This window comes from Chiroxiphia lanceolata, chromosome 6 (genome assembly GCF_009829145.1).
Source record: "Chiroxiphia lanceolata isolate bChiLan1 chromosome 6, bChiLan1.pri, whole genome shotgun sequence".
NCBI lineage: Eukaryota > Metazoa > Chordata > Aves > Passeriformes > Pipridae > Chiroxiphia > Chiroxiphia lanceolata.
Genome location: NC_045642.1, coordinates 4,848,552 through 4,861,212, shown reverse-complemented (window position 1 = coordinate 4,861,212; position 12,661 = coordinate 4,848,552). Strand labels below are relative to the sequence as shown.

The 12,661-nt window shown below is 43.0% G+C and overlaps 1 protein-coding gene across 1 annotated transcript in view; it reads left to right on the top strand.

Moving 5' to 3' along the window:
- SHANK2 (SH3 and multiple ankyrin repeat domains 2) overlaps positions 1 to 12,661 on the top strand; it is a 336,358-nt gene that overhangs the window by 71,685 nt on the left and 252,012 nt on the right. The window contains 2 exon segments of the mRNA XM_032692371.1: positions 10,212 to 10,224; positions 10,227 to 10,276. Coding sequence (XP_032548262.1) covers positions 10,212 to 10,224; positions 10,227 to 10,276 — 63 coding nt within the window.

The following is a 12,661-nucleotide window of genomic DNA, read 5'->3' as shown; positions in this document are numbered from 1 at the left end:
TTCACACAAAATTGCCTCTAATGATGATAAAAACCCCCACCACCCCAAGATAATTTTCTGCTCTCTGTATTGTACAGGAGGATATGGCAGAGATCCCAATCAAATGTCTGCAGCAGAGAAGATCCTAGTTTGGGTTTAAAAGCACTTGCTTGAACTCCTTAGTCAGGCTTTTCTGCTGGGCTTTGATTGACACTGTGCTGGGACGCTGCAGGGTGAAGTCTTTCTGATTCTGGAGCTGATGCAAAGTACAGACACCCCTTAAAAACAGGGCAAAAAAAGCAGCAGATTTCAGTGGAAATTGCATGTGAGTGATTTTTTGATTTTTTTATAAGATGCATAAACAGGTTATATCAGGTTTGCAGAATAACGTGACAAAGGACATGCAGGTTTTTGATGTAAGATAAGTGTCAAAAGGACGAAATGAAGGACATTTGCTGCAGGAATGAAAGAACCTGAATTATGGCAAGACTGCTGTATATGCAGTTTTAAAAAAGCTGCAGTTTTTGAAGCTTCAGCATAACAGAGTCTGTGGATAGCCTCTAGTTGTAAAGTGCTACCTCCAGCCTTTCATGGTGATATTTCATGTCCATAAACACCCATGTGATGCATTTTGATGATTGGAATCCAGTTCCTACTGGAATTGGAAACAAACTTTCACTGTAGTTTTGCTGCCTGTGCTACTTTTTTCACTGCCAAGAGGAGATGTCTTGTGATCAAAAGAAACCTCAAACAAAACCTTCTTTCCTGCCATAACCTCTCAGTTTTAAATCTAGCACTTGTCTGCAGAACATCCTGAAAGCAAAATATGGCTATTGAAAACCATGTAAATTCTGAAACACGGAGAGAATCAAACTCCAGTATTTTCTGCCAAGATTCTACATTACTACTTTTTTCTAAAGTACAAAGAAATTTAGTTGCAAATATAGAACTTCAGTTAGTCTCTGATTTAATTTTCATCTTGATCAAGGGGAGAATTTACACCACCTTAGTTTGGTTCAAGCCCTAGATCTTGTGAAGGCCTTTCACTTGTCCCAGTGCATTCATGCCCATATTATTATTTGAACACACTATAGCTTTGGATACGTTTAAGATACATTTGGATGGAAAAGGGGCTGTGGTTGCTGTGCTTTGTAGTTTGCAACTGTACAAATTGAATGAATGTAATTTTGTGTCTTTCGATTTTTCTCTGACTTTACTTTCTCCCACACACTTTACCCATCAAATTCAGGCGAAGTACATTGATGTCATGCCAAGGAATATTTCTACTTTTTAGCTTTTTCTTGCTTTCTTTAGATCTTAACATATTTTTCCTTCATTTTGCTGCTCGGATTTTACATACTGTTTTTAGCCAATTGAAGTGAATCAAACTGAGGAAAAATGGTTCCTTGCTGAATCCAGTGCTTGATTCAGAAGCAAGCACAGGAACAATTCCCTGTCAAGCTGTCTCTTACTATCTGGAAATATCTTTTCTTTTCCACCCCCCCCCCCCCCCCCCCCCCAAGTGATAAAATGTGTTTATCACTTGAAGAGCATGTTTATACTTGAGGTTTAAAATCTGCTCTGTATCAAAAACTCTTTCATTTGGGTAGCGTAGCTGCTGTCTCACAAGCTGCCTGTCACTGCTGAATTCCCTGTTGGAATTTTATGTGCTAATTAGGGGTAATGTCGAGGAGAGGTATTATAGTTTGCTTATAATGTAGAGAAAACCTCAGGTCTACACATAAATGTTGCTTTTATGAACTTGAGCCAAGCCAGGCTGCAGAATGTGGAGGTAAGGCAGAGCATTCGTACAGCTCTGCTTTTGCTTTCCTCGTGCTGTTTTTCAGGGAGAATCGTGAGTTACACTTTAGGGCTATACAGAGGAGACTGAGGACCAGAATATGGTATGTTAACCATGGTGAGAAGGAGTTTCTTCCTGGAGGTAGTTTCCTGGAATGAAGGTTGGCTTAGTGGTGGTTAAAACATTAATTTTCAGAGGTGAGGTAGCAGTGCACCAACTTGCCTGTCTCTGACCTCCCTGATCACAGAATCATACAATCACAGAATGGCTGGGGTTGGAAGGGACTTTAAAGACCATCCAGTTCCAATCTCCTGCCATGGGCAGGGACACCTTCCACTAGCCCAAGTTTGCTCCAAGCCCCGTCCAACCTGGCTTTGGAAACTTCCAGGAATGGAGCGCAGCCACAACTTGTCAGGGGCAATAATCTGATCTCTGCTGATATCATGATATGCATGAGTCTTGTGACATATCTGAGAAGAAACGCAGTCTAAAGCTGTAGCAGGATTAAGCTGAACCAGTGTTATGATTTATTCCAATGCATTTTCCTCCAGAATCCATCAACATTTGAGGTACACACTGAGAAGTGCACAAAACGAAGTATTTAATTACTGTTAATATTGCATTGAAAAAATAATTACATTATTTTCACTAGTAAGTCTGGTGATATTATATGTGTGTTAATTATTTAAGGACAAAAATCATTATACTGCACAAGCCATGGTCATAGCTGCTCAGGATTATTGTAGAACAGAATGTAAGTGTATTGAGTATAATTTCTAGGTGACAGACAAATGTGGAATGGAATTTTTGCCATGAAATAGATACTCTGAAATGAAAACAAAATTCTATATTACCCGTTGCATTAGATAGAATTTTTGATGGAACAGAACAAATTGCCAAGAAAAAGATGTAACCTGAAAAACATTAAAAAGAATTTGGAAGAAGACCTGGATTCAGAGTATGAACATGATAAATGTGTGTTCAGTTGTTTGTTTTAATACTTCATGTGGTAATCTAAAAAGTTATTCTGAAACTGTATTATACTTGTATTCAAGTCTTTCTTGTAGCTTAACTAGCCAGTAGACTTTATAATCCAAACTAATCAGTCTGTCCCTCTTTACACCAATTGTTACTTGCTTAGTCCCAAATTAAATCAGAGATACATCACTGTGTTCGAAACCGTTTGTTTAAATCTGGGTCCTTCTGCAGGATTTCCAGGATGCAGAAAAAAAGGATTCATGGTAATCCCTGCAGTTTGATTTAGAAGTAGTTCAGTGAATTCTTTTTTTCTAAGGCAGTGCACCCCTGCAAACAATCATCGTAATCCTGTGTTTCAATGGGACTTCTTCCAGTTGTGGTAGGATACATGGAAAGTTGACTCTGAGCCCTGCAGAGAGTATGAGACTCACTAAAGGCAGAAGGAGACATACTGTAAATAAATCTGGTGCTGAATGAGAAATTGTCTTAGTTTTAACAAGATTACAATTTAGAAATTAGAAACTTCAGGGGGAAGTGTGGAAAAGGAAAAAACCAGCTTTTATTAACAAAATCTACATAAACAACAAATGGTGCGATCAAAAACTTTCAACAAATGGTGCGATCAAAAATGGTGCGGAACAAAACAAAGTGACAATTCCCCAGGTGGTGGGGGGGAAACCTGCGGCAACCTGGGGAGGTGGGGGTGGGGGTGGCAGGGAGAAAGGAAGGGGAAGGCAGGGCTTGTCTCGGCAGTTCACAGCTGCTCACAGCCACGAGTGCCCGCAGCAGCCAGCAGCCGATGGCTTCACAGCCAGCAACGGAAGAGTCCTTTTTCCCCACAGGCAGTTCCGAAGGCAGAATACCTCTCTCTGAGATGGTCGTCTCTCTCAGTCATTCTCCCAAGGTGTCCCGTGGCAAAGAAAACCACTTCCTCTCAGGAAAAGAAAAGGAGGCGGCCGAAACTTGGTCCTTCTTCCCCCCCCCCCCCGTCTGGTCGGCCAACCAAACCAAAAACCTCTGAACAAAGGACTCTCCAGCCGTGCCCTAACAACTGCGCTCCCAGCTCCCAGGGGACCTCCGCTTCCCCCACTCCCATGTTGCCTAGCGCATGCATCTCTGCTCCATCACCCACCCCTCTCTGACTCTCCCCCATCCCGGAAGAAACAGGTGGGGGGTGGGGGGTGGGAAGCAGGAAAAAAATGAGACACTAGGAAAAAATTCCAACATCTCTTTTCAAACCTATGACATCATCCACCCCTGAATTTTTTCCCATACTAATATGCTATATCAGATTCAAACTTTCCAACCATATACATACATACATTACCCCAAATGTATACATATTACAGATATTTACATACAATACAGGCACAGTGTTATGGGAAATTCACCCAAAAATGAGGTCCCCTTGAGGTATATACCATGTTTCTCCACCTTCCTGTATCACCCACCACGTGCTACCTGATCCTTGAGTAAAAATAATGCCACAAATGGTTTGCCTTTGCTCGAGGCAGGATTAATCCAAACTGTTTTACCTACATACCTCTCAAGTGAATTACTGAGACTTTGTCTCCATCTGTGGTGTGAAGGGACTCTGATTGGGCAGGGCTGGCTCAATTGACGGAGGCTCTGCTGTTGACTAACCATGTAGCCTTTGCTAGGTGCTGATCACAGTGCTTGAAAGTCCCTCCACTCAACACCTTCAGGTGGCTTTCAACAGTTCATTACACCTGTTCAACCTTCCCCACAGCTGCTGCATGGTATGGGAATGTGATACACCCACTCAATGCCATGCTCCTTTGCCCAGGTGGTAACTAAGCTGGGTCAGATAATGAATGGGTCCCCATTATCTGACTCAGTTCGCTCTGGGTGCCGTGTCACCACAGGACTTGCTTTTCAAGCCCAGGATGGTATTTCTGGCAGTGGTGTGGGGCACTAGATGTGTCTCCAGCCTCTGTGGTGGCTTCCACCACGGTGAGCACATAGCGCTTACCTTGGCGGTTTGTGGCAGTGTGATGTAATCAACCTGCCAGGCCTCCTGTATCTATAACTTACTCCACGTCCACCATACCACTGGGGCTCAGTCCTCTTAGCCTGTTTAACGGCAGCACAGGTCTCACAGTCATGGATAATCTGGGAAATAGTGTCCATGGTTAAGTCCACCACCGAGGGGTCCATCTATAGGTGGGCCCTCTCTGGCCTGATGGCCTGAGGCAATCATGGGCCCACTGTGCTAGGAACAACTCTCCTTTGTGCTACCAGTCCAGATCCACCTGTGACACCCGACTGTGCAGCTTGGTCTGCCTGTTCATTGTTGCGATGCCCTCATTGGCTCGATTTTTGGGCACGTGGGCATCTACATGGTGGACTCTTACAATCAGCTTCTCTATCTGGGTAGCAATGTCTTGCCATGTATCAGCGGCCCAGATGGGTTTCCCCCTGCATTTCCAATTGACCTTCTTCCATCTATCCAACCACCCCCACAGAGCATTGGCCACCATCCACGAGCCAGTGTAGAGGTAAAGCTTGGCCACTTCTCCCGTTCAGCAATGTCCAATGCCAACTGGACAGCTTTGAGCTCTGCGAATTGGCTCGTTCTCCTTCTCCTTCAGTAGCTTCTGCAACTGTCATGTGGGGCTCCATACAGCTGCTTTCCATTTACCATTTCTCCCTACAATGCGACAGGAACCATTAGTAAAGAGGGCATAGTGTGTTCTTCTTCTGGTAGTTGATTGTATGCTGGGCTTCCTCAGCCCATCATACCACCTGCTCTCCTTCTTCTTCATCTGCTAGACCCAAAATTCTCACCTTCTCGCCAGTTTGTGATGACTTCTAGGATCCCAGGGTGATTCGGATTCCAATACGGGCGCGCTGCGTGATCAAAGCAATCCACTTACTCCACGTAGCATCAGTGGCAATGATGTGTAGAGGGCGCCTTTCCCTTGAACATCCAGCTCAGCACCAGTAATCGAGTGCCAGGAGGAGCTGTTCTTCTGTGCCAGTCACCTCGGAGGCGGTTTGTACTCCTTCATAAGCTGCTAGGATCTCCTTCTCTGTTGGAGTGTAGTTGGCTTCAGTTCCTCTGTAGCTTTGGCTCCAGAATCAAGTGGATGGCCTTGGGTCTTGCCAGGCACCTTTTGCCAGAGGCCCAGGAAAGACCTTTATCCCCAGATGCAGGACTAGAGTACATTCTTCACATCTGGTCCTGTCCTGACTGGCCCAAGGGCTACAGCATGGGCAGTCTCCTGCTTGATCTGTTCAAATGCTTGCCTGCTGTTCAGGACCCCAATGGAAATCATTCTTCTTGCAGGTTACCAGATAGAGAGGGCTTTCAATTTGGTTGTACTCAGGGATGTGCATCCTCCAGAAACCTATGGCACCCAGACAAGCTTGTGTTTCCTTCTTGCTGGTCGGTGGGGCCATTGCTGTGATCTTATCAAAGACTTCTGTTGGGATCTGATGACGTCCATCTTGCCACTTCACCCCCAGGAACTGGATCTCTCGGGCAGGTCCTTTGACCTTACCCTTTTTGATGGCAAAACCAGCTCCCAGGAGAATCTGGATGTTTTTCTTTCCTTTCTCAGAAAACCTCCTCTGATCTGTCCCCCCATATGATGATGTTGTCAATGTACTGCAGGTGTTCTGAAGCTCCACCCTTCTCTAGTGCAGCCTGGATCAGTCCATGGCACATGGTGGGCCTATGTTTCCACCCCTGGGGCAGTTGTTCCAGGTGTACTGCAACCCTCCAGTGAAAGCAAACTGTGGCCTACACTCTGCTGCTAATTTGCAATGTCAATAGTGGCGTACCACCTCGCTGCCTTGAACTCCAGCTCCTACTGGAGCTCCAACATGTCTGGAACAGCAGCACTCAGCAGCAGGGTGGCTTCATTCAGGCCACGATAGTCCACAGTCAATCTCCATTCTCCATCAGACTTACGCACACGCCAGATGGGGCTGTTGAAGGGTGAGTGGGTCTTGCGGACCATCCCTTGGCTCTCCAGCTCACGGATCATCTTATGGATGGGGATCACAGAGTCTCAGTTCGTTTGGTACTGCCGACAATGCACTATTGTGGTGGCAGTTGGCACTTGCTGTTCCTCAACCTTCAACAATCTCACAGCAGAAGGGTTCTCTGAGAGGCCCGGTAACGAATTCAACTGCTTAGCCACCTCTGCCTCCACAGCAGCTAGTCCAAAACCCATCTATGTCCCTTGGGGTCTTTGAAATATCTGTTCCTGAGGTAGTCAATGCCCAGGATACATGGAACATCTGGACCAGACACTGATCATCTTCCAGTCCTTCCCGGTCAAGCTCACCTCAGCTTCCAACACTGTCAACTCCTGAGACCCTGTCACAGACTCCTGTCACCCAGAAATGGAAATAGTCTCTGGTCCCACATGTCCTGAGGGCATTAACGTGCATTGAGCACCAGTATCAACCAAAGCTTGGTATTCTTGTGAGTCTGGACGTGCCAGGCCATTGGATCCATACAGTCCAATAAACACAGTTCTCCTGTGCATCTCCGTGGCTAGAGTCAGGGCCCCTCTAACATTGGTCTTGGCTGGGACCATCACGGCTCTTTTCCCTGTGAATACAGTTGGATACTAGCCAGTCAGATCCTTGTCCATGAGATACCGGTACTGCACTTACTCTCATGGGCTTCCCTTTTTCTCTCTCCTTCAGCTCTTGTCCTTGGGCTGCTAGGGCACGGGTAGTTTCCTGTCCCACTGTCTCATGTCTTCTCCGTGATGGACTAGGAAATACCACATCTTGGTTTGTGGGTCTTCCGCTCTCTCTAACTGGGGAACATCTGGCTCTGACTTCAGAGGCTCTGGTTCGCACTGGTGCCACGTGGAAGCCGTTTCCTTCATCTCCTCTCTAAATTTCTTCTGTTCATCTTGTACTTCTGTAGTCAGTGCCTTGAGACTCTTACCATTGTCTCTATAGTGGAGATATGGGCCTGTGTGTGACATGCTGTTGTACATCCTGAGTTTATTCATTACAGAGCCCACTCTGTTTCCTCAAAGTGCAGTGATGCCAAGAAAGTGGTATATACAGGTAGCCGTACCTGTGAAAGGCTCCACCACATCTGTGATATACACCTGATGTCATCGGGGTTGTGGCTGGGTTGCCCATTCTTGTCAAAAAGTGTCTCTAACAGTGCCAATTCCTCTCAGGCATTGGATACCTTTCTCCATGGTCTTCCAGGCCATCTCATAATGGTGCTGCTGCAGGAAGCCTCTGTAAACAAACTTCTCTCTCACACCTGTTAGAAGTCACTCCCAGAGAGAAAGGGGCTTTGACTCTCTCATGAATGCTTGCTTGATACCCACATCCTGGGCCAGGGATCCTAAATACCTTGCTTCGTTGCTATCAAGTGGCAAGCCCTCACCCATAAGGTTCCACAATCAGCCAGGTCAAAACAGGCTTGTCTTGGCGTCAAGTAACATCATTCCATATATTGCAGAGCTGGTCATATGACAGGGATTTGGGAATGATCTCCGGCTCTGGGTCCTCCACTGGCTGTGAAGGCCCTGGTTCCCTGTCCTTGTTAACTGGGCATATTGACTCGGCTTTATACTTCTTCCTCTGCACTGGGGCCACTTCTGCTGGCTGTGACTTCCCTTCTGGGTCTCCCCCCTCTGAAATGGGTCAGTCTCTCTCTCTCTCTCTCTCTCTCAGTCGTTCTCTGCGAGGTATCCCGTGGGAAAAAAAACTTCCTCTCAGGAAAAGAAAAGGAGGCGGCCGAAACCAGCCCCCCCCCTCCCTACTCTGTCTGGTCGGCCCAACCAAACCAAAAACCTCCGAACAAAAGACTCTCCAGTCGTGACTCTCACAACTGCGCTCGCAGGGAACCTCCCCCTTCCCCCGCTCCTGCGCTGCCCAGCGTGTGCGGCTCCGCTCTATCGCCACCCCCTCCCTGACTCCACCCCCCTCCCTGACTCCCCCATCCTGGAAGAAACAGATGGGGGGTGGGAAGCAGGAAAACAATGAGACTCAAGGGAAAAAATTCCAACATCTCTTTTCATACCTATGACAGAAGTGCATATATTTCTATGTGTAATTCTTTGATTTTTAGGTGAAGTGGATGAAATGGTCATGACTCCTGATTTAAGCCTGCTCTTAGCCTATAATTTAAAGCAAGTTTGAAAAATCTTATTGACATAATAGTTAAGGTTTTTCTTCCTGTAGCTTGTTGCTTGTGTGTAAAATCTCCATTGTTCAGGATTTTCCACATTAGTTTGTTTTGATTGCTAGTAAATAAAATTTGCCATTCAATTTCCTGTGCTGATGTGCAGAAATAAGATCTAATGCTTGTTACATTAGAAAGATATAACATTAACTGTATTTCATAAACCTCCCTAAGACCATTCCAGCATTTAGGGGTTTTTTTGCATGATTCTTCATCCCTGAGATTTGTGGAGAGGCACAAACCAGCAGAAAATCTTTCTTGGTACCAGCTCAGGAATTTCCTTGAGCTTTCATTAATTTCTCATGTCTGACAATAGCCCTGTATCCCGGAAAATCCCAAAGCAGGCTTTTTTTAATATCTTTTTTTTTACCTGCACCCTGCAAATGCAGAAGCTTCTATGGGAAAGGTGAGCCCAACAATACCTTGTACATATACCAGGGAAACCCCCCAATAGAGGGACAGCATCTGATAGCTGCAAAATGGGGCCAGAAAAGACAATATTCAGATTAAAAATAGGAGAAGAAATGTGAGGAGACACCAATTGCATAACCAAATCACCCAGTGGACATGTTTCTCTTTTAAGTGCATTTATATGGGAATTCCAAATATATTGTTACACATCTGTGTTCAACCACCAGGAAATAAATGAAAAAGAAAATTGTGATTTTAGAATTTAATTTGTTTTGATTTAAACCCTAAACCCATGCATGACTACCAGTTTCTCTCAGTCTTTTTTTTGTGTCTTACTGATACCTAAGTACATGTAGTTCTTGGTCTTTCTTCCCTAGTTGTCTCATGTGCTTTCCATTTTAGCTCCTGTTTTTATTGTTCAGGTAAGTGGTGAGGAAGGAGCAGTTAAAGGGAAATAATATCTTCAGTGTGTCTCTCCAAGCCTGCTCCTGTAGCATTCCCCATACGTCCATACAGCTCCCAGAGTTTGGGGATGCTGTGTTTAATGTTCACTGCTGGGTTTGACTACCACAACATGAAAAGCAGCAGCTCTTCCAGCAGCCTCCTGAGCCTTCCACCATCACAGCAATCCTAGGAAATGGGGAGCTGGGGGACTGGCAGTGCTCTTACAAATAGATTAAGATATAATTTCTCAATTTTGTTGCAGAATAGAAGCAATACAGAGTTACTCCACTTTGTGAAATGAAAATATATTTGCATGATGTTTTTTTCCTATACTATAACATGTTTGTTTTCCTTCTTAACAAGTGATGGCAATATATTAATTGTACCTATTTTGCAATCCTTTAGGTGGCTATAATAGCTGAAATTTTGAGCTTGCTGAATATATCAAGAATCACAGGGAAGCTGATATTGTAAGCAAAATATTAACAGACACTGCAAATAAGCTCCACATGTTTAAGCCAGGATTTTGCAAAGATGTTAAATCTGGTTCTATGTGAGATTTGACTACAGGCTGATGACAATACAATTTCAGGGAGGTTTTAAAAGTAACTTTCTAAAAAAAAATGAAGGTGGGGGAAAAAGCTGAAATGTTTTCAAAATATGCTCTGAAAATGAAAATTTGGTAGGTAATGCATAAGAATGGTAGATGCTTTTAAGTATAAATCAGTTATAACATATTAAATACACATCCACATACCTGGATGAGCCAGATAGGCTCTGCAGGCTGTTTTGTCATTGCCCAAAATCAGCTTTCAGTAGGAATAATTGGTCAGAAGAAGATGGAGAAAGGTGATTCCCTACAAATAAATAAATATGTGGCAGAATCCATTCTTGATATCCATGAAACATTTCCTGTCATGGGAGTTTGTGTGTGGCGCTGGCTGAAGGGTAGTGACAGGCATTAAAGGCCCCTCACTGAAAAACCTTAAGGCTCTTAAGATTTTTTACATAGAGAGATTCACCATTAAAATAAAACAAGTTTGATAAAAGTGATTCCTAATACAGTTTCATAAAAATGATTTAAAATGCTTTTATTCAAGTAAATTAAGCTCCACAGAAACATCCTGAAGTTGAACAAAAAGGGCATTTCTTTTCAATGAGGAGGGTCCGTGTAGTCTGCTCTGGTTTAACTCTGTGATGCAAATATGCAACTTGATAGTATTTAATTTATATGGAGAATTAGGCCAACTCATATGAATTTAAGATTAAAAATTGCTCTGGATTAAGGACTGCTTTCCATTCCCTTTCCTGGTTGCATATGGTCTACAGGGATATAATCAAAATTTTTATGTGGTAATGTGAATTCTTGTAGCTCTGTGATACTTTCAGCTAATTCAGAAAACTGAGGACACATTGCGTCAAAGTCATAATTTCTACATAAATTTCATAGTGAGTTTGAAAGGTTTTTTTCCCTGGGATAGTTTCTTGCCATATAAGAATTCTTCATCCTTCTGGATTTATTAATAATCTGTAAAAATTAACTAAAACCAATCAGTTATTCCTAATAGGTTTATTGTTGTTTGTATTTGCATATGGCTAATGCTTTTATGACTCTGTGAAGATGTTTAAATGAAAGGAAATAGTTGTTTAGACTCAAATGTTCCTTAATTTCTGACCTGTTAGTTCTTGATAGTCTCCAATTTTCCTGACGCCTTCACTTTTCCACTGAAAAGTAGAAATATTGGTACTTCCATGATTGACCTGCATTTCTTTGCAAGATGGTGGTGGATTGAGTATAACTATTTAAATCAGTAGATTTGTCTTTAAGATTAAATATTAAGTTATTTCCTCCCACCTAATTTAAGTTAGCTGACATTTTTCCTTTAAGATTTACCACTGTAAAAAAAAAAAAAGTGAAATCATCAAAATGTCTATTTTTAGAATGTCTTCCAGTTAAAAAAAAAAGTAAATCAAAGAACCAAAATCTCGAGCAGAAAACCGGAGAGCTGGTGTGATGATGAATGTGCAGAATGATGTCAGCTTTTCATCTCACAGCTGGCTTTAGCTTATCATACTTTTCCGGTTATCCACTATATCCATATGGTTTTGGATGTATTCCAACATATATCATTTGAGTAATGTACCTCCTTAGAGGCAACAGAGGGGGAAGGAATAGCAAAGAGCTTGAGGAGTATCCCAAGGAGATCAAACTCAAGTCACTTGAGAAACATTTCATCATTCATCTCAGAAAGTGCATTTTTGGTTAGATACTGAATTTTGATATCCAACCAGTTAATTAAACCTTATTGTTATTATTTTAGGCTCATTTAATAACTGTAATCACTTTGTATTTTGTAATTATTTTAGACTCATTGAATGATAAGCTACAACTGTGGGAAATGCTTTGACATATGTGCAGCTTTTTAGTGGGGGGTCTCTTGTCTGTGGAAGTTTACAGTTGTAGATAATGAGCTGTTCAATCATTTCACAGTCAGCTTGTCAATGATATTCTTGATTATTCCCAATAGCATTCAATGGAATGAGGGTTTGCAGAAAACTCCACGTTGCTCTTGATTCATTGGGCAAAATTCCACTTTGCTCTTGGAAAAGTTCTGACATAATCTTTTAACTTTTAGTGATCCTTGTACACAGTAGCTTTAGCCATAGATGTTTTTTAAATGCAAGCATAATACACAACAAAGTAATAGAAGTGGCAATAATATTTTTTTTCAAAAGTAAGCTGCCTCCGTACCTGGATGTCTTAAGCATGTGACTGTTTTATTGGTGGTAGTGATTGGAGGCTGGACTTAATAGTTTCAAGAACAGGTTTTATCTGGTGACAGAAAAAAATTTTA